Here is a 23,101-nt window from a genome sequence, read left to right on the forward strand (position 1 = left end):
GATCCGTGACATAAAGAGTACTTTTCCATGTAGTTAAAGTCTGTCATCAGTTAATGGGAGGCAGGGACAGACAGAGATGAGCAGCTTGGGGAGCTGTCCCCATCTCTGCAAGCAGAATTATTTTATAATGCCAGTAGGGGTGGCAGGAGACAAAGAAGGCCAAAACGTCTCCACAGTCAGTTAAACCAGACAGAATGAGCTTGGTTTGTTTTGTTTGTCTGTATGTTTATTGTCTTGGGTAGAATAAGCCTTGTGTGAAATTGATTGAATTTAAATGTTGCTCTGAAGGTCTGAGTTTAATTTTTATTCATGCCTCCTAAATCATGAGTTTAAGATGCTAAGGCAGTACAGAGCAGCGTAAGAAGATGTGTTAATGTGAGACCTTGGGGTACTTTTCCCCTAATTCTGTCTTGCTTCTTTTCACTATGTAAGTCACCTATTTAATGTGTGACATGCAAGATCATTTTAACTGAGATGCAACACAGAACACTAACTGAAAGTAGAAAATCCTGTTCAACACTAACAAAAGTTTGAAATCTGCAGCCAAATGTTACTCATGGTTACCATAGTTACTGCAACCACTCTCTCTATAATAGATGCAATAAGGCCCTGCCAAGGTCACTGACAGACAAACCTCTCATGAAGAATGTCCATGATTACTCACCAATGCATTGTGGATCCTTTCATTATTTATTTATAGTGCAATTCATATCTGAAATAGTATTTTTTTAATTGTTTAAATCCACACATGTCTATATTTCAATCATCTAATGAGCAGTGCTGGTTTATGTCTAACTCCTTCTGCACCCCCTGATGAGAGAGAGGGAAGGGGTGTTTGGGAGTAGCATCACCATGACCTTTCTGTGTTTCACTTTTAGTGGAGTGACCTGACTGTACTCATTAAAACCGATGTAACGGATCATTCCCCACTAATTGTTTTTTTCTGACAAATTAGGTCTCAGACTCAAGGCTTCCACAATGCCTGGAGCAGAGTTCTAGCAAATGACAGCTTTTACTTTTCATTTTATGTGTGTGTGTGTGTGTGTGTGTGTGTGTGTGTGTGTGTGTGTGTGTGTGTGTGTGTGTGTGTGTGTGTGTGTGTGTCCACAGATGTAGTTTATATTATATACTATCACTGCTCAGGAAAGTGAAGGGGAGAGTGACAGACATGCAAAAAAAACCAAACAAACAAAAAAAACGTCATATAACACTGATGACACATTTTACTATAGTGGAATTACAGTTTTCATTTTATTCTTTCCTCTTGTAGGAATAGAATGTACTTCTATGGATATTTTGCTTGAAGTGGAGATACAATATTTTGTTGCAGTGATACAGCTCCTGAGGGTTCAGTATCATTGGTATTCAAGAGAGAAAACTGCGTGTGTTTTTCTATCTTCCACTCTACCTCACACCCACCTTCTGTGCTATGCATTTATTTTCTCTTCCACTCTCCATTTCTCCCTCTTCCTCTCTCTATCCCTCCCTCTCTCTATCCCTCCACCTGTTCCATGGTCCAGTGGAGGACTGTGAATGCTATCATGGGAGAGCGCAGCACGGTGCAGCCTGCCTAGCTCCAGTCCATCACGGGTGCAGTCAGGCTGTGCGCCCAGCCAGCCCGAGCCACACAGCGCCGCGCCAAGGGCCCAGCTGTGGCCCCGACTGCCGTGTTACAGCATGACGGATGGCTTCATATCAGGTGTTTAAACTGAGTGGCCGCTCCATCTGCTGAAAGATTTGGGAAGTCTGGAGCTTGTGCTTGATGAATGGTGAGAAGCGACACTGCCAATCAGCCCAATCGTTGGTGGTTTCGTCTCTGTTCTCTCTCTCCCTATCCCTTTCTCTCTATCTGTCTCTCTTTCTCTCTCCTTGTCCCCAACACCCATTTCTCTGCAGCCTGTGCCTGCAGTGAATCCCCTCGTTCTCTCTCTCTCTTTCTCTCTCTCTCTCTCTCTCTCTCTCTCTCTCTCTCTCTCTCTCTCTCTGAGCTCTCTCCTCGCATTTCTTTTCAGAAACCCTAGTCCACTCCTACTGAATGCAGGGAATTTGGTAGGAGCATGTTGGTGGTGGGGGGAGGGGGAGCAACAGCACACACTATAAAAGTCAGATGTGGTCCAGCACATGAGCTGCCTGCTGGACTCTCTTCTCCCCAATGGCTACTGTGTAAAACAACCATCACAATGCAGGAACAATCCTTGGCACTGTCACTATCAAATGTAATGTTTTTAGCACAATGGAGTAACTGATTTCATTACATTGTAGTCATCAATGGTACATAATGCTCTCTTTTTGTTTTGCTTTGTATTAATATTTTAAGTTCTCATTACAATTTGAACTTGTATATTTATGTATATATTTAAGACACCAAACCAAGGTTAATCTTATATGTAAATTTATAATATTCATATATATTATATATTATAAATAAATTATTTTTTGTCTTATTTGTTTTGACAGAGATTATCTTTATTTTTATTAGAGGCTTCTATTATGTTTACAAATGCATCAAGGATGAAAGCAAATATTTATTTTTCAACAGAAAACTCTGACTGGTATAAAGCATATTTGTGTAACCTCTGTTTGTGTGGCAGTCTGACTGTGTGTGTGTGTGTGTGTGTGTGTGTGTGTGTGTGTGTGTGTGTGTGTGTGTGTGTGTGTGTGTGTGCACGTGCACAAGACTGACAAGCAAGACAATGTTACATTTCATGTGTCTTGTCTGTCAACTTTTATCACCATAAAGACTAGGGGTGGAGGGAAGAGGTGAGATGCTTTTCACATGTGCACACTTCAAATGGGCTGCAGAGAACCCAGACCCCGGAGGACCATGCAGTACCCCTCAGCTGTCTTCAGCCCCCTGAACTGCTCTGCTGCTAGAGTATATCTGCTGCTATAGGCTGATCTACCTCACATGAGTTTCAGCAGGGAAATACTATTCCAATAAATTTTTGTCCTGGTTTTCCTTTGACCAAAGAGAGTTCTGATGAGTGACATCCAAGAGATTTTTCTGTTTTTATTTATTAACCCTACCACTCTGAAATGAGAGGTAAATGTATTTGCTGTAAATAACTTGATTTTTGATCCATGTCAGCTGGATTTAGATTAAGACCCAGCTCTGGAGTGGGTTCACTAATTATATTATCACAGAGGTGGAAACAGCTGTCCATTTCCTGCTGCTTAGCTTTTCCCCTTCAGCTGGTGTTGCCATACGGTATTTGTATCTGTATTCATATCCAAAATGACCCACAGCATTTCTCTTTTAAAAATATGTGTGAATGTGTAGTGTGGGGGGTTGTCACTGTGCTTATAACAATAAGAGGATAATGCCTATGGCAGTGTGGGTCTAAGCTCACTGCTATTGTGCATGCTCAAATGGCAGTCTCTTTTAACTTAGATTAAGATTCGTTTTGCCAACACACCCATTCGTGTCATTCTGTTGTTATTATTGCCGTGTTCCAAGATAGTGGCAGCGATTGTGTGTGTGTCACAGCTGGCCCTCCGGTATGTAGGGAAATGCAGGAAGCCTGCATGACTGTGCGTGCGTGTGTGTGTCTGTGTCTGTGTGTGTCCCCACATGGAGGCGAGGTATCCTGTGTGTGCATGGCCCATCGCCCTGGGCGTCCCACTTCCAGGAACCTCAGCGAAAACAGCCAGGCGTGTTTCCTGGTCTCTGGCGCTGTTATCAGAACGTACGGCTGCCTCTCAGACCCCTGCCTTTTCCCCTGCAGGTTTCCTAAACCATCGTCCCTGTGCCTCCGGTGTCAAGATGTTGCTGTTTGATTGTCATGAGGAGCTTTTTTCTAACACACACTGGGCACAAAAGGGAGTCGAGTGAGTGTTTGTGATAACGCTGCAAAGGGTGTGTTTGCGCGACTTTGACTGCTCTGACCCCAGCTCCACTCGCTCTCTCTCTCTCTCCTCAATCTCCCTCTCTCCCTCTGTGTCCCCGTCTGCAGTACTCCTAGGCAAGGAGGCTCACTGAGATGTCTTTGTCTGAAAGGAACAAAGAATATGAGTGGCACATCGAAAAAAGTAATGCCAGGGTTTCAGGTATGGCCTCTCTACTGCTCTGCCAAGATACAATATAGCAAGCTACAGACAGATTGAAGGAGATACAAGCAGACTCGACTGAAGGGAAAAAAAAGATTGTAGCACAGTGGCCTATTTTGGTAGCAATTATGTTTCACAAAATACATATCAAAACTATACATTAAGCTATACTACTATGCTGTACTGTATACTACTGTACCATAGGCTATACTGGGTGTAAATCACTTAACATTGTAATGAAAGGAAAAAAGACAAAGTACATAGATACCACATTTGGAGGGAAGACAGAAACTGCCGTGGAAATAAGGAAATAGTGTGTTCTAATTTGGAACATACAATTTATGGGTTAAGTTAGGGTTAAGAGAGAGATTGAGAGTGAGTCTGCGATGCATTAACTTCAAGCGTCTGTGTGAAAGAGGCTGTTATCATCAGGCTGTAAACGAAGCTTCTGCTTTCCCTGGCTAGGCAGGCCGAGATGAGATCCAGATGGTAAGGGAAAGTGCCTTGAGTTATTGCAGGCTAGTGTGTGTGCGTGTGTGCGTGCGTGCGTGCGTGCGAGCGAGCGATCGAGGGAGCGAGAGCGAGAGAGAATAAGAGTATTCACATGCACTCCCTGACAAACGACCACAGACCAGCGTTCATCACGCTCAACAAGCACTCGCCTAAACTCGTTATAGTAGGCAACCTCGTTCACCACCAAAAAACGTGATTCTACTCGCTGTTAGTATTCACTGTATTGGCCCCTGCCAAGACAGACATGCCTGTTATCTCAGTCACCTCCCACTGAATCGGTCCCACCCACTCTGCACCTGGGTTTCCCGAAGCTTGCCGACTAGAGTCAAAATACCAGCGCTCCTCAAACCAACGGCGACGGACAGAGAGACTCGAATGTGATATTCACAATTTGATTACTATTTCTGACGATCTGTAAATCTTACCACTGTTACATCCAGGACAAATATTCTATACCTTTAGTGAGAACTCGCAAGGACAATATAAAGAAGGTTAAATTGAAGGACTGGCACACGAGCATCCTCTTGTCAGTGTCCGCGCTGGACTTCCTTTGCAACCACACTGCCCTTAACTGAGTGAAGAATTTCTGGAGCGGTGCGTCGCTGCCCTAGTGCACTGGAGTTTGATGGACAGTTCGGTCGTCTTGGAGATAAACTGAGAGGACTGAGAAACATTTCTTAAACCTAACGTTTCGACTTGAGTCGAAGACCGGGAATTAATTTTGCCCTCGTAATACCGTAACGCATGGTGGGAATTTCTGCTTCTTTTCAGTGTAAGTAGCATTTTGATTTATAACCGTTTGCTTTACTATTTTGATGTATAACCATCTGCTTTAATATTGAGTTAACGTTTATTCATTTTAGTTGTTTTTAATTATAGATTTCTGAATAAAGTACAGGTAATGTTATTAAATCATAGAAGCACGTTACCTAATTTACTGGATCGGCTAGTAGCCTGATTTCCTAACGGAGGGTGCATCATATCCTTAACTAAGTGTTTCCCACTGTATAGCTGTAGAGTCCGCTCTGTTTTCCTATTTAAATTAATGTTCTTGAATTTTCAGTGCTAGTTAGAAAACGTCATACGTTAACGTCAAACGCTACAGAAATGCAGTGTTACTCACTTGTATGCGCAATAGTACATTAACTCATCACAGAATTTCTGAAACGTATTCGTCTGCAATTATGTTTGAATTAGAAGGCAGGGCAGTTACATAAAACGGCAATTATTTAAAAAGTCTACGCTGTTGCTCGTCTTCTCATGTAAATTATGTGCACCAAATTTTATAAAATCTATTGGTTTAAATTTATTTATCTGCAAATCGTAGAAGAACATAGAATTTTTAAAAAGTTTTTATGTATAGTAGGATACAGTATACTAGTATATTATATATGTGTAGTACTAATATTAAATACTAAAATGAACTCAAAAGTGTTACATGCAAAGTGGTGTGAACATCAGTGCAATAGAAATGGCAAATGCCACATTTAGGGCTTTTGTCCAGTGAAATCTAATCATAATCTCCGTAATTCTCCGTAGTTCAATATAAATATTAGTTAACCAAGGCGAAATCACTGAGTCTGGCTAATCTAACGCAGGTGTGACTGTAGCTTTTTAAACTGTAAGGAAGTCCCCCTAAAAGTGCATTCTGCTCCTCCTGTAAGGGTATGTTAACTTGACATACAATTATCCTGTTTAAGTTGCAATCGGAGTTCATAATAATAAAAGTCAGGTGCCTTTTAAATTAACAATACCTATCAGTTGTTGAGCGTGAATGCCAGAAATATTAACTTATTCTCCCAATAGCGGAGAAGAAGCATGACCTTAAGAGACCCTAATAAGCATGCAGAATATTGCTGGTTAGTGTGCTAGCTCCTTTTTTTTTTACATGGACGATCTGTCACATATGATTTTATCCCTTTTACCCAGTGGAGGTAAACGTTAGGAGAAAGGCATGCTTGCGCACTTAATACAGCAAACCATGCGCGCCCTGCTCTTGGACTCTCCAGAGTTGGGTGGAAAGGATAGCGTTTCGGGACTTTGCATTTGAAGAAGCTCTTACCCGTCACCACTGACAAACGCATCTTCACAGTCCATCATGATGTTTGTTTATTTGTTTGTTTGTTTGTTTGTTCCCTCTGCTACTTTGTCAGCGCCAAATCCTCACGTGACTCTAAAGGGACGATTAAGTGAAGATGGAAATGATGGAAATTTAAGTATGACATGGTTTGGCTGCTTGAAATTAAAGGATCGATTTTTATTTTTCGTGGGAACTTGGTCTCTGTGGCAATCAGCGTATCTTTTAATCCGACAAAAATATCTCTGGCATTCGGTGCAAGCTGCTTATGGCTCCTCTTTATATTCGTTCTCACGGTTTGGATCATGGAGGAATTTCCATGGAAAATCCACGAGTCTTTAAATGCAAACTGTAAATGTCGTTTTGTTTTTAACTAATTTTCTTGGGTCAGCAATACAACTGGATCTACATTGATAAGTGTGTGACATAAATAGCCTACTTTAGAATACATATAATTTGTCATAGAGAGTTATTGGTATGCCTCCAGAAGTGTATATTGTGCCATATAGATCTGACACTGCTAGACATGGTGACACACTTTGTCCATCCATCATTTTCATCAATCGGTTCACACTGAACAGGTCCTTGCATCACTGTAGTCTGTTGTCCACCTTTCACTGTGCAGCTCTCTTTGTGAGCAGAGGTGAAGATCAGCTTTAATTAAAGTCAAACATAAGGCAGGGTGGCTGTTGGTGCATATTCAGTAAATTGTAAGTGTACTGTGTGTGTGTGTGTTTGTGTGTGCGTGCGTGCGTGCGTGTGTTTTCCATGTGGCCATGAGGCTGTTTAAACAGCACCAGGCCAGGCTGGAGTAGGACAGCATCATTCTCTGGCTGTGGCCATCTGTACAGCCACTAGCCTGCCTGTCCCACACCTGTTACCCTCTCCTCCATTTCTTCCAGCTCCATGTGAGTGTAACACATCAGTGTTGACCTAGCCATGCTCCCTGCCCGCACCTCCTAATAATGGCCCGGCAATGCTAATGTGGCAGTAGGACTACCCATTTTACTACTGCACAGCTGTGTCTAGTAAAGTAGCTCTTTATTTTCTCATTAGTTGTTATTGACTCAGTGATAAGATTGGGGCACTTCATGAAATGCTTTTTGGTGTCATGTAGAAAACATTCTGATGACCTGCAGTGATATGTTTTTTTGTCTGTTTGTTTTTTGTGGTGCATTTACATGAGAGAAAATAATAACTGTTATACAAATGAAAAAAGATGGTTTTCATTCACCTGATATGCATTCCAGAAAACATTTGTTGTTGAGTAATTACAGTGCATTTTAAATGAGGAACTGCAGACACTGTGGCCAAAAGCCAGATATCTTATCAATGCAGTATGGCATTCACTTCATTAGTGATGTCACATAATCGTTAACCCCTAATATAAACTATCTGATATTTCCATCATGTTACATCAGCACTTAGCAAGTTGATTCTGCTTGCCTGTTTTTCTTTGTCCACTCTGACTGTGAAAATATGCAGCTGTACTGCTCATTGCTAAATTTTACATTTACTGCAGTTGTGGCCCTGAGAAATGTTTTAAAGGCCCATGACCGTGAAAGCAGTCTGTACGTTCAGACTACGAATAGCGAGATTACGCCGCAATTTCAATTGAAAAGGAAAAACGTCTCCATCCATTGTTTTAAATAATAACCATGTTCACCCTGCATATTCTTAGAGAACCCAGGTCAGAAACAGTATGCAGTAAAAGAACCCCACACCACTATTTTCACCCCCCCCCCCCCCCCCCCCCACCCCTCTTCTTTAGCGCTTTGTCATGTATGAAGCTCTTTATATTCATTGAGCACTGCTCTCAGACTTGCTGACACACTCGACCCACGGCTGGAAGAGAAGCCGGGGAGAGGTTTTTGTGAATGGGGATAAAGCCCTCTTTTTGTGAGGGCTTCAACATTGGTTACTGCAGAGGGCAGACGATGAATTATTGATGTGGACGCCATCTCCTAGAACCTATGTTTCAGATCGATGAGAGACATTGATGGGATACAAATTTATCACTAAGAAGAATTTTGTGCTCTGGTTATATAATTTTATCAAGGGTGATGTATCAGGTGAGAGGAGTGAATGACATAGTGTGAAAACAGAATTTTAAAAGAACTGAGGTAATATAACACATTGCAATAACTGTACAATATAATGTAATTTTTTGTATAAAAAGCTGTGTTTAGTGAATCTAAGAATTTGTTGAGAAATAATAGGTGTAAATTTCAGAGCAAATACAGTTCCTAGCTCTGTGTGTGAGAACTTCAAACTTCTATGGAGCTGAGGGGCTGCAGGCTGTGAGGCAGTGAGGAGCAGTTTGGTCCAGGGTTAACCAAACAGCCCACTGCTCCAGCTGACAGGTGGCTGGGCTGCCTGCTCTTGCTCTCTGTCTCTATGTCTGTGTCTCTCTTTCTCTCTCTCTCTCTCTCTCTCTCTCTCTCTCTCTCTCTCTCTCTCTCTCTCTCTCTCTCTCTCTCTCTCACACACACACACACACACACACACACACACACACACACACTTTATCTTCCTCTCCTGTTAATCCAATGCTCATTTACCAATTAATGTCTCTTTCCCTCCATCTTTCTTAACCCAGCACACGCGCACGCGCGCACGCACACACACACACACACACACACGCACACACAACACACACACACACACACACACACACACACACACACACACACACACATTTTCACTCACATCCATACATAATATACACATTTGCTCTCACACAGTCACACACATACTAAAACCACCTCCCTCCTCCCCCCTCTGCTCTCTCTTTCCCTCTCTCTCTCTTTCTCTCTCTCTTTCCCTGTTTATTTTCCTGCCTCCATCTGGACCAGGCTGATATTGTAATCGCCCTAATGCACATTGCCTTCCCCTCAGACACACACACAATGTGCCATCCTGACAAGTCCCCTTTTTTATTCTAGATAAGCTTGGGATGTGTGTTTAATGAATACAAAGCCATGGTGTGTCGCCGTGCACTCTGCCAGAAGCTAATCTTATTGAATAGGTGCTTTTCAGTGATGCAGAACGTGATAGCAGTGCAGGAGTGAAGATGTAACCTGCTATCTCGTGCCTCCTCTATTTTCCTGTCACAGGATTTACATTTAAAGATTAGCTGTAAAAGGGTAAAAGATGCAGGGTGGTGAAGGTGTTAGGATGGCAGGGCACATGTGTGCGGTTGTGCATGGCCATGCAGGCCGGGGGGGGGGGGGGGGGGGAGCTGCATTTGAGAATGAGGATGGTGGAGTGGGTTAGAAAGGGATGTCTCAGAGCTGTGTCTGGAGCGCGTGGCAGCCACATGACTGTTCCAGCTCACTCCAGGTTCATCTCCTCTCTCCCTGGGAACAGAGATTAGCACATTGTTATCTGTAATTGGGTTTTGTCTGTGCATCCAGGGCAGCTTGGAGTCAGAGACAAGGTGAGAATGGCAGATGATGGGAATTATGCTTTGGCATATCTTCGTAAAGGTTGATGGATGGAGAATGCAGCTGGTGTAATGGCTTGATTAGGGTTTTTCTTCTCCTTTTCTTTATGAGGTGATGATTCCTGAGGGATGGACTAAACCTCTTGCTGGATGTCCATAAAACTCCTTCATAAAAAATTATTTTTCTTTTTATTCTTGTGCGAGGGGCAGTGAGAACTGCAGTCAAACTGCAGAGGAGGTGACAGAAATAGTACATCTCACTTGTATGCACTTACTGGCTACTAGGTGCATTAATTGCCTTCAAAACTATACTAGCATGTAATTACACTATATAGTACATAGATATAATGAATATTTTTTCAGTAAGTCCATGCCAGTGTGTTTCACATGGTGTGTTTGGCTGAATTGTGCAGCTCCTAATCTCTGATATATGGGCTGTTCTTGCGTGTTAAATTTGATGTATGGATTTTGATATGTATTTTATGAAAAGGGCGGCCTCTGTGGTCCAGTAAAGAGGACTGTAATTAAGATTTGTTTAGAGGCCCGAGGCTCGACTCCTTCAGGAACTGAGGATCGATAAGCAGAGACAGTAGGCCCCCACGATTTCACTTCACATATTGACATATTCAGTCAATTACAGCTCCTGAGAAAAGGGAGGGAGAAAGGGAGGAAAGAGGAGAGAGAGCCAGAGAGAGAAGATGAATGGATAGAATTGTCCTCATCACTTTCTGGCTCCAGATAAAAGGCAAACAGCGTGGTGCCCAGCACATTGAGATTTATGTTCTGTATGCATTATACCATGTATTAAATACCCCACTGAGAGTTCTTACTCTACTACAGAATTAAACCTGCTATTGAATAGCATCCCAATAAACTGTGTATAGCGGTTATTTCAAATAGCACATTTCCCTCTGTAATAGACTGGGGGTGCTGCACCATCTTCCTGGAGTTGGCGGGTAGCGTCACAGACACTGTGGTGGGACAATAGGACTATGGAAGCTCGCAGGAAGATTGTGTTGTTGCCAAACGATCAGCAGGTGCCTGGGAGATGAGTGCCCACTGTCAATTATTTTTCCGCAGAGCTGATCCTGAAAGCAGGGCTGAAGTGGCAGAGGCCAGGAAGATGTGAGGGGGAGGCAGAAGAGGGAGGGGCAGGTAGGGTGGGGATAGGCTGGGTGGTGATGAATCTCTCCTTTTCACTGTGGGTTAATTTTGTTAAACGGTTGTTGCAGCTTGATGTTGAATGGAGCGGGACCCCTGGTGCATTAGAAGTGTATGAAATAAATAGAGAATTGTGGGGAATTATTTGGAATTATCTCCCTGTGTTATCACCAGCACTCCATGACTGTAGATATTGCTTTAACACAGCAGCCGTTGAGAAGAGCTGCTGGTGGTGATGCGCTGTTACCTGCGAAATTCTATCTCAGTCTTGCTTTGTTCTTGGGAGCACCATGCTGGTGGACAAAACCAGAAGCAGTGCGTCCAAGGTGGTTTGGTAAAGATGCTTAAGTAAATGAAGAGAGATCTTGAGTGCTTGCCCTCAGACACCTGCCTGGAAACTTCATAGAAAGCACGACTTGAATCCTGTTTATGGTTGTGCATGTGTCTTTTTTTATGTTTGCTGGGAAGGAATTCCCCTGCTTGGAATCATTCTCGAGTGGTCGAGGCTTCCGGTAAGAGCAACATATGAGCCCCTGCCAATGGGAGCAAACAGCCAGTTTTTGTCAGCTTTTTTTTTTTTTTTTTAATTTCCTTGAAGCCAGTGGGCAAAGGTTCTCCTTGGCCTCCTCCACCTTTGACGCTTTCAGTGCTATTAAGTGCAGTGCTATTGAGGAAAGACGCTGTAGAGCTCCCATCATAAGATCACTGTAAAGGTACAGCACTAGGAAAGTCTGAGTGGTGGCTTTCAGGTAGAGTAGAGGATCATTAGGGCTTCGAGAGGAGTGTGCAGAGAACAGTGATCCATACCCATATCGATCAACACGGGGTTAGTGTATCAGTGACCTTTTATGTGTGTGACATGGCCACTAAAGGTCTGAGGGTCTGGCTGCAGAGAGACTCACAGACCATCCCAAATACCAAAACATAGACCTACCCCACAGGCCAAGTGCATCTCTCTAAGGGCTGTGTGCGATAGGAAAGGTGTTGTGTCTTAGTAAAGAGACACCTTTTAGTTGTACTGCCATTGTACTCCCAAGTACACATTTAGAAGTTGTCTGGAATAAGGGCAATAAAAAAATTGTAAAAGATAGTATAACTGCTTGTAATGAGCTGTTTCACTATAGTTTTGTTTCAGCAGAGTTTCCACACATTCTGCAAAGCAGTGTGCTCATAGAAAAAATTGCTGACCAGCACATTTCCATGCGAAGAGATGAGGAAGGTATGGATGAACTCCGGACGCCTGCTGCATGGATTTGCACCGAATGTTATTTCATGCCCTTGTGCTCCCTCTCTGATTTATTCCTCTGAAAATACACTCCAGTGCCAGTGTTTAAATAAGTACAGATTGTGGTGAGCAGTGCGGCGGAGTTGAGATTAAGACCATACTTCCAATGTGGACGGGATCTTGTGAAGCAATCAAATGGCAGAGCGTATAAATCCATTCTGCCTTATAAGGTCAGAAATGTTTTAAGTTGTTTCAGGGCGTTTTCTGCTTGCCAGTAATTGCTTTGCCATCTGTCTTTATGTGTCTTTATCAACATCTGGTTTTGTGAGCTATACTTCAGTAACAAGTATTCTTTATAGGACAAGCTCTGCTATTGCTATTAGCTTAGCCTTGACTACCGCTCTGAGCACTGATCTCCACATATGCTTGCTATTACTCCATACTCCATTCACCAAATATAATAACCTTTTGGGAAGAGAGTGAGTTTGTGTCTGTGCTTGTGTTTTTCTTCTCTTTTACTTAATTTTTTTCCATACTTGTAAAGATTTTTATTTTTATTTTTTTTTGGTCTGGTCTTAATAGAGACCAGAGAAATTACTGGTTCTCAGGGTATTCAGGGGTATACAAGTGTAACAACAGCTTATCCACTAAAAACTACTCTACTTTTAAACAGAGAGAGAGAAAGAGAGAGGCAGAGTGAAGGAGAGATAGCAGAGTGAAGGGGGGCAGAAGAGTAAAGGAGAGTGGGGCAGCAAAGTGAAGGGGGGAGAGAAGAGTAAAGGGGGCAACAGAACGAGGGGGGTGCAGCAGAGTGAAGGGGCCGGGGGGGGGGGGGGCATCTGCTTAAGTCCAAGCCACCCTCATTTGGCAAATGAGAGAATGCGTCTGTTTTGACCTGCTCCCTTCTCCAAGGCTGAGGAACATGCACACACTTTGGCAGCATTGCATAGATATGATCTTAATCTGATCTTTCCTCTTTGGCAGTATTAAATTGTCCACATAATAATTTGCATCTGCACAGGGGTAGAATATAATGATGCAGCTGCAATTTTGTATGTGGAAATTGAACCGTTTCATTTTGTTTCGCTTTCTTTCACTCCTCCTCCCTGTGCCACCAGCCTGCTCCTTGTCCCCACATGTTAGGCTGTGTCTATGTGCCAGTGCCAACTCTGCCTGATATTTTATTAGGCATCACCTTCCAAATTTGCCATACAGCACTTGCGAGCAATGCAAGATCCAGTTTTGGAAGTGCTCATTAGTCATTAACTCTGCCACAGCCACACATCAGTGTTCGGAGAGGACGACTCAAGGCACATGACGCGTGGGGCAAACAAAGCGCCAGCCTTGTGTGTCACCTGGAGGAGGGAGACGGCACGTGTCGGTAACGCCCACTTCCCTTCCTGCCGGGGCCTCCTGGGGTGCCCGTCACTAAAGTGACGAATATACTTGGCCCACGCTGCCTCAGGCTTTTACTCTTAATGATGGCATGGGCGGAAAAGTCAGTGGCTGGTTAGAGACTGAAGAGAAGTCCTGGAGGCACGCTTATTACGATCCCTCTGACTCCTGCATGGTCTTGTCTGCTACACAGTACCAAACATGAAAAAGGCCCTAAAAAGGTCTCTTGCCTCAGCTGAGAGCTTTAGGTATTCACCAGTCTATCTCTCTCTCTCTCTCTCTCTCTCTCTCTCTCTCTCTCTCTCTCTCTCTCTCTCTATCTCTCTCTCTCTCTCTCTCTGTGTGTGTGTGTGTGTGTTTGATGGATTAGAGCTATTACTGTAGAGTTTGGTTTATCTGTAGTTGGCACCATATTCCTTTCCCTGTAGGATTTGGGGACCAGGAGAGGAGGGGAGACACAAGAATGCCTTTATTCAAAACAACTGTTTGTGTGTAATTAACATATGAAAGGGAGCTTACAGTCTGGCAAATCCATGCACTTGTTTTCAATTATTTATCGGCATTCTGGGTGATGGGTGGTTTGGGGGTGGGGTGGTGGGCGGAGGAGAGTGCCTCTCTGCCATGAATAAGGAAGGGGTTCTTATGTGACAGAGCTGGAGGACCTCAGGGAATATACCCTCACACATGATGAGATGGAAATAGAGTGAAGCTGCAGAGTGGATTAGGGTGGATGAGGAGCAGAGCAGGTGAGCAGATGACAGCCCCCGTGTGAGACACACACGGGTTAGGGTGATTACTGGACAGGCCTCCATCAGCGCTGACGGAGCTGGGCATCAATCTCTATGGAGTCACATGACGGCATGTGAAATGTGGATGAGTGGTGGGGGGCATGTGTATGTGGAGCTGACTGGTCACTGCCGAGTCTGAGACAGAATTTGGTAAAAAGTGTCATAGGGGAGGAGTTTAATGATCAGAAAGATTCCATAAAGCATGTGTAAAGTGTGAGAGGCAGGGAGGAGGTGTGGGGATAGAAAGGATGGAAGGGATCATGTAGGTGGCCAGGGCCTTCATGTATCTGCCCCTGTCCTGGGCTGGAGATTGATGGCGAGGGCTGTATCAGCACCCACCAGGACTGGTCTGGATATGGCACAGGAAAGCACAGGAAGAGGTGCCAACTGGAGGAGAGAGCAGGAGAGTAGTTCAGTGACAGGGAGAGTTAGAGAGAGAGAGAGAGAGAGAGAGAGAGAGAGAGAGAGAGAGAGTGAGAGAGAGAGAGAAAGTCTCTGCTACAGACACCAAAAGAGCTATTGAACAGACACAGAGCCCGTCTGCCAGGAGACACAGCAATACAGAAGCAAGAAGCAGCAGAGTGAGCAGGAGCAGTAGGGGCCAGGTCACAGGGCTCCCAGGAGATCATGGTTTAGCTGTGTGTGGGTTTCTTCTCATGTTTAGATGTGTGGGCTAATTCCACTGAGTGGATGAGATTGTGGTTGTGTACCCGTATTCAGTACTCTAATGTATTTTTAAGACTCCTTCCTGGAAAGACTCCTTCCTGTAATTTCAACTTTCAAGGACATTGTTGTAGGTCCACATTATGTTGTGTGTAATGAAATATTGTCAATGGGTACATATCTTCTGTTTTCTATCTATGAGTATTTGGTGTACTGGAGTTTCCGAAGTCAGTCATATAGTGTTAGTTGTAACTACAAGTATTACAGAATCCACTCATATCTAGGTGGTACAGGTTGGTGGTTAAACAGCAGCATTTATTTTAGGCTTTTGTCATTTTTTTTAGGATCTGTGAATGTCAAATTTCATATTTCAGTCATAGAAAAGCATTGGTTTGCACCAGGCTTTCTCCTTTCTTTGTCAGTGTGTTCAGTAAATCAGAACGAAAGCAGATGGAGTTCGTAGAGTGCATGTGTGTTTGTTTTTATTTTGGGTCTCTGCAGTCTGAAGAATAGGAACCCATGTGAGCTGCATATGTGCTGCGTAACCCTGAGCAGGGTGTGGCCCTCTTTCCCCTCATGCAGAATTAACATCGCCTTAATGTGGAATCACAGACAGGAGATGCATAGCCTCTCAGTGAGACACTCCCTACCCAGCGTGGCTGTGGTAGGAAGAGCCTCTGTGTGTGTGTGTGTGTGTGTGTGTGCGCATGCGCAAGTGTAATATACTGAAATTCCAAATTTCTTTGCTTTTTATCTTGGGTCTGGGTGAGGGGTCTTGCAGGCCCAGGTTCCTTTGCCCATGTAGAGCTGAAACTATGAAGATATTGTGAAGATATTGAAATCCTAAAATCCAAATAGTGACTTACCCCCCCTTTGATTTCCATCCCCCCCCAACCCCACCCCACCCAACTCCAGCTTGCCTCCATCAGCCACTGTGTTGTCTTTGGCTTTGATTTAGGGGCTATGAGACTGTTGTAGCTGTGGCCAAGGGATGCTAATGGCATGCATATGCTGGGAGACAGTGTTTTATTTTCACGTGTCAGATATGAGGTGATTGTGATTCAGGTGAATCAGAACATAACTTTACCATCCCTGCACCTGCTGCCATATTTTATTAATGGTGACGCATTTCTCTGTCTTCACCTCTTTTCATGCATCTCTAAACTCTCTCTCTCTCTCTCTCTATTTCTCTGTCTCTTGCACAGTCTCTGTCTCTGTCACTTTGTCTTTGTCTCCAGTAGAGTTAGTAACTTTATTTAGCACATTGCACATGCATGTCGGGTGCTGCTGTAAACTATCGTTCCTGCAGGAAGTTGTGGTGTTGCTCACCTCATTATATAGCCACAGTGCATGCTGTCTCGGCAACAGCAAACATGGTCAGGGCGGCCAAAGTGATGAGGTGCATCAGCATTGACAGCCACTGCCCCAGGACACTGGGGTCAGTGGACCAGCCTGCCCTGAGCCCTCATCTCTCCCCCTCTTCAGCGAAAGGAGAGCTGATGCCAGCCCTTCTGCAAATGTTGTAGGCTTACAGGTGCTACTCATTTTTCCCATAGGCAGTGTTAACCTGAAGGCTCATGGCAAAGCAGGGCTCCAGCATGGAGCAGGAGGGGCAGGAGGGGCAGGAGGGGCAGGAGGGGCAGGAGGGTATTGGTGTTGTAGACTTCAGCATATGATGTGAGCATATGGGTGCTCTAGACTCCATCACGTGGTCTGAGGGTATTGGTGCTCTGCGCTCCAGCTTGGGACAGAAGTGTGTCAGTGCTCTGTATGGTGAGCAGAATACCATGGAGGAGACCTTGTCAGCACACAACGAGTCTTGCCTGAACCAGGCCTTCCTCATCAGGGAGAAACGAGTGCCAGAGCGCAGAGTCTGGGTGGCGGCTCACCGATGCCCCAGGCAGGGCTTGCGGAAGGTAGATAGAGGGGACAGGCTCTCTGGCAAGACAGCGGAGGTCAGGCCGCCAGCTCTGCTGCTCCCGGGACTTCCGACTTTAATTACCTGAGCATCAAAACATCCCGGCTGGTCCGGAGGTGAGAGTGTGTGAACGGGGGATATCGGGGGGCCATGCGGTCCCATGGCTGCGACATCCTGCCCCAGCGAGGCGGGCCCCTGCGCGCGCTGGTTCCTGACAGCGGCCTATCTCTGCCCACAGCACGGTTCCTTCTATTCTCCAGGCCATTGTGTGGAGCAGGGCAGGGCCAGGAACGACTGGTTCCTGTTGGACTCTTTCTCCCCTCAACCCCCCGGTCAGCACAGGCAGCTCTACTGACAGAGTCCTCCTGTTTTCATTTTGTCATCAGCAATGACAAAATATTAGAGAATAACAGATTGATGAGATGCTGCACCCTTATCGACTCCTTCTTTCCTTTTGTTCAGCCAGCGTATGACAGTGACAGTGCACTTATCATCATTGAGAAAAAAGAAATTAATTATTGAGGGAAATTTTATAGTTCCCTTATATTTCTTACTTTCATATATGTATGTATATTATTTCTGGTTGCTATGTTATATCTTTGGGTAGATGTGCCGATAAGTGGAGCTGTGTGTGTATGCTGCACCATATGAGTATACTATTCTAGTCTAACACAATTACAGTGACAAACACTGTATTTGTGTGCATGTGCGCATGTTAGTATGAGCATGTTTGTTTGAATATATGCGTGTTGTTCATATTAGGGTTCTCCAGTGCAGTGTGTACTACTAGCGCCACCTAGTGATCAAATTTTACAGGATGATTCCTGAATCTACCTGACTGTCTTGCTGTGAAATTACACAAAATATTGAATGGTATCAAGCATCATAGAGGTTTTGATGAATGCGCAGTGTTCTGCGTCGGAGAGAGCGATGCTAGCTCTTCAGCCCACCTCGGGCACAGGCACGGCAGACTCTCCAGCACAACTTGGCTCCTGTTCAAACAAGAGAGCTGGTTCATGACTGATGAGATAATTGGCTTTTGTGAATCAGCAGAAGTGGAGGGACGCTTCATCTCCAGCATGCCTGCTCGCGCCTACTCCTGCAGCTGGAGCCGCTGCGGATGGGACGGAGCTCTTTAGAGCCAGTGTGGTTGACGTGACAGGAGGTTGGGAGTGGGGGTTCAGGAACGTGGGGCCAGGCAGCCAAGCTGCAGAGCATGAGAGAGGAGGAACAGACCTCAGACACAGCCTGCTCAGGGACCTGGGCAAAACAGAGTGGACAGATGGCTGGGTAGCTGGACACACAAACTCGCACAGACACACTTACACACATACATACGCACTCACACACATACACAGACATAGTTTCTATCGTCATCTTGCTTTTACAGTCACACACCCAGTATAGCATGGAGGGGAGGTATACAGAGTAAAGGATGATGGGCTAGTAAAGCTACACACTGATGACAGATGGCCACCACTAAATGCTAAGTAAATAGTTGAATGATTAACAAATACAGAGAAGGAGTGGTCTCTTTTTCCTTTGTTTAGACTGCTGTACCTTTTTGCTCTGATTGTTTCAAGGCCATAACTGAACCTGTGATTCTCGCTTTCCTAAGAGAAGCTTGTGTTCTTTAGGGGTTCCCTTAGACAGAGGACCAGCATCCTCCACCCCAGTCACTCTGCTGTGTTCCCTGGCCACTGTGCTTGCGGTTTGCTCGTCACAGAGTTGTAATAGCTTCCAGCTGGGTGGAAAATCAGGTCTTTGTGCCGCATGAAGGCGAGGAGGCAGCCGGGGAAAAGCTGGACCAATTCGGTCCCTTTGTTCTGCACTGGCGGACCACAAAGGACAGCGGCCCTCTCACGTCTCCCTCCGACACGGGTCAAGCAGTGCTGGATATGTTGGGTGAATGTGCCTTCTTGTGGCCAGGCTTTGGGGAAGTTCCACGGGGAGGGGGAAGTCCGGACAGGGCCGCTCCTTGGGGACCCCCACTACCCCAAGGAATCGGGACGGAGAGAGGTGGCGACAGTCCACCACATTCACCTAGAGCTCATTGGCTCCTTAGTTCAAGTGCCACAGGCATTCAGATTGTCAGGCCTTCAACACAAAAGTGGAGTGCAGGTCCCATTCAGCCTGTTAAGGGCCACCCCTTCCAGTTAAAACAGCCCACCGCCATCCTGTGGGATCTCCTCAACCCACTGCTTTCCCACTGTCTCTCATTGTCTCCTCACCCTTTCAGCCTGTTAACACTGCTGGCTCTTAAAGCGGGCGTTTATCAAGGCGATCCGAAAACAGGCCTGCTCTCTGCTGCTCCGGGGTGTCGAGAAGGTGGCAAGGCCCAGATCACGGACCAGGCTGACGTGCTCAGAAAAGGCCCTGCAGTGTGGAGCCATGCAAAGCTCAGGCTTTGTGCTGCGCTGAGGAGTGTAAGCGTAAGCTCTGCTCACACATCCACCATTTCACTGCGTGTTGTACTGTGTATGACTATGTATGTGACAAATAAACCAAACTTGAAACTTGAAACTTGAAACATTCGTGGACAGAACAATTTCTCATGCACGCTCAGCACATATCATATCCGAACACTCTCATGCCAGGAGACACACGCCACAGGTCATCCTTTTGTCATGGTAAATGATGGCCCTGGCCTTATTCAGCTGCTGTTTGCTTCTCAGCAAAGGTTTGCATCACTGGTGGGATTTTGTTAGATTTATTACAGTGTTTAACATATTTGACATTCTAATGCAATCAAGCAAAAATTTTCAGTACTGCACTGTTCATTTTTTCCAAGTGTAGTGTAAATTGAGATGGTGTGGTTTTAACTCAAACAGTTCGGTTCTGGATTTTTGTTTTACTGTCTTTCTTTCTATTTTTGTTTTAAAGTTTGAAGGCACAAGGTGAGAGTGCAAGTGAGGCAACTGAGAATATTTTCAGCAGAGTTAAATGGTTCAGTAATGTTTTTATGACTAATTTAGAGAACTTCAGATGTTATGTTGTCAGCGATTAGTCTGAAAGTTCAGTTATCCCAGATATTGGTTTAGTGTCTTACTGTAGCATGTATTATAAGGACAAATCAACTGTAATCAGGGTCATGAAATTGCCTTCTGTTCACTCACTGCTGTTCTAATGTATTAAATTGTTGCATGATTCAGTCTAACAAATCACCACTGCTGGTGCTTTTTTTTCCAACTGGCACTATGTAATTCTCAAATGTACTTCACTCACCAGCATAAAAAAGAGGGAGAGTAAAAGGAAGGTGGGGAGGGGAGAGAGAGAAACAGGAGTGATGCTGGGATGAAAAGCTGAAGGAAAAGAGAGACAGACAGACAGACAGACAGACAGACAGACATACAGAGGAAGAGGGAGACAGATAGCGCAGATGTTGTTAAATAGATGGAGAGGAAAAATCTGTCCAGCCACCATCTTCACTTCCTCTCTTTTGCTCTCTCTCTCTCTCTCTCTCTCTCTATCTCTCTCTCTCTCTCTCTCTCTCTCTCTCTCTCTCTCTCTCTATCTCTCTCTTTCTTTCTCTCTCTCTCTCTCTCTCTCTCTCTCTCTCTCTCTCTCTCACACCCTGTCTTTCTCTGTCTAGTGTTTTCTCAACATGGAGCCTCATCTGCTGTTTAAAGCGGCTGGGTGAAATGCCTTCAAGCTGACAGGGCCTGAAAGCTCAGACATATGTTAATCACATGTAGTGATGACAGTCTGAGAGGGGGCAAGAGGGAGAGAAGGAGGGAGAGAGAGAGGGAGAGAGCGAGAGACTGGTGAACAGAGGAGAGAGAGAGTGTGAGAGAGATAGCGAAGGGGAGGGAAGTGCTACTCTGGAGACTTCAAACCCAGCAGCGGCAGCAGACGAATGCCTTTGTAGGACTCTCCAAATTGATTTTTTCTTTGTTTAATGAGACTCCTGCTGCCACAGCTGTATCTGTGTCTGACAGAACGAGGAGGGAGAGGAAACAGGGGGTGGGCCTTGCAGAGGATGGGGCTGTAGTTTTTAGAGGAAGGATACAGCTTAGGTCTTACAAATGGTGATAGCAAGCATGTCATGTTTTTTTACTGGCCAATATTGGACATATATACTGTGTTACTAACTGACTGCAATACTCATTCTAAAATAAATAAATCTTAAATCTGATACAAAAGGTCATTTTTAATCTTTGACTTGATTAGCCCTTAAAGGTACAAAGCCTCAGATGTTTGATCTTGGTGTGGTCGTGGACATTTGAGCTGAGTGCGCATAAACAGGAGCAGATTCTTGTAAAGTCGCAGCAGAATCTTGTGCTACTGTACCTAATATGCGGAGTGGGTGAGATTGGCAGGCCCCCGTCCCATCTGATACATTTGCATCAGCACCTGACATCCACAACATATCTTCAGCATTCCTCCATCCTGCCACGTCTCCATTTCTTTCTCCCTCTGTTCAGAAACACCCTTCCATTTCTGTATTTGCCCATGTCAGCTTTTTCAGTCCCTTTTCTTTCTTAAATGCTCCTCACTTTTTCGCAATTTTGCACTGCTTTTCTCTCTCTCTCTCTCTCTCTCTCTCCTCCTCCATCTTCATCTCTTCCTCTTTTTCCTTCTTTTTTTCTTTTCTCCTTTTATCTATTGGGCATGCTCAGTAGTGTGTGGCTGCCCCAAGTCAACCAGGAGGAGATGGTAGAGGGGGCAGGGAATGTGTGTGTGTGTGTGTGTGTGTGTGTGTGTATACGTGTCAGTGCATGCTCGCACGCCAGCTGTCATTGTTTCAGCCTTAGGACTCATCTTGCATGCATGTGTGCGAGGACCCCGTGGCCAAGTGTGCCCTTGTTCAGCACAGAGCAGCAAGTCGCCTCCTCTTCTGCTCCTGTGTGTGTCTGGCAGAGCAAGGGAGAGACAGAGAAAGGGAGAGAGATCACCATGGATACCTGGGCCGAGCCCTTAGACGCAAGCGAGCCAGGTGAGGTGGGATGGCTCAGAGTGGGCCATACTGGGCTTGCGGGAAATGGTGAGTGCTTTTCACCGGTACTCCACTCCTGAAGCTCCAGGACCTCTCACGTGCTGAGGAGGACTTTCAGAAGTCATTCATTCCTGTCTTTGCCTACTGTTTCAGCACAGCTAACATGCTGATAGCGTTTGTACGATGATAGAGGTTTGGTGGAAGTGGGCACTGGAAGATGAACTGGATCTGTGGATCTTTATTCTAAGGGCTTATCCTAACCTTCCTGGCCAAGTCCATCTTCAGCCATGTGCTATGGCAGAGTGTCTACTGGAGAAAAATGATAGCATCCACAGTGGAAGACAGTGAGCTGAGAAGGAAGAAAATACAGGCATTTGGAAGGAGCAAAATGGAATAGCAAGAAAGCCAACAGAAGAGACAGAAGGAGGAGGATAAGAGAGAGTGTGTGTGAGAGAGAGAGAGAGAGAGAGAGAGAGAGAGAGAGCGAGAGAGAGAGAGAGAGAGAGAGAGGGCAGCTGGCAGGTTGCGTGTGTATGAGGCTTGTAGGCAGTGCTGAGTGCTGCATGCTCTCTGCTCTTCACAGATGGTGTTGTGAGACAGACTTGCCTGGCACTGCCCACCGCGCTGCTCTCCTGTGTGCCATGGGCACTGGGGCTCTGCCAGACTACTCACCCTCTCTCTCTCTCTCTTTCTCTCTCTCTCTCCCTCCCTCAGCCTCTCTGCTTCCCTCTCTCCTTCTCCCTCTCTCTCTTTCTCTTATAATTCCAGAGAAAAAATTGTCTATTTTATAAGTTGTGTCTTTAATTTTCCCTTAATATATCTCAGAAGGTTCCAGGGACTACTGTCATTGCATGTGACAAGTGTGTTCAATGCAGTGAATGGCTGTACTGTTTCAAGACTTTATATGTGGTGTAAAAATGCATGTCTGTTTAT

The 23,101-nt window shown here is 45.0% G+C and overlaps 1 protein-coding gene across 2 annotated transcripts in view; it reads left to right on the forward strand.

Moving 5' to 3' along the window:
* The first annotated feature begins 4,885 nt into the window (after positions 1-4,885).
* Positions 4,886-23,101, forward strand: part of runx1t1 (RUNX1 partner transcriptional co-repressor 1) — a 45,035-nt gene continuing 26,819 nt past the window's right edge. For both annotated transcript variants that reach the window (XM_035529396.1, XM_035529397.1), the window contains exon 1: positions 4,886-5,332. In XM_035529396.1, coding sequence (XP_035385289.1) covers positions 5,305-5,332 — 28 coding nt within the window. In that variant the 5' untranslated portion in view covers positions 4,886-5,304. The remainder of the gene's footprint in view (positions 5,333-23,101) is intronic.

The sequence above is a fragment of the Electrophorus electricus genome, chromosome 8 (genome assembly GCF_013358815.1).
Source record: "Electrophorus electricus isolate fEleEle1 chromosome 8, fEleEle1.pri, whole genome shotgun sequence".
NCBI lineage: Eukaryota > Metazoa > Chordata > Actinopteri > Gymnotiformes > Gymnotidae > Electrophorus > Electrophorus electricus.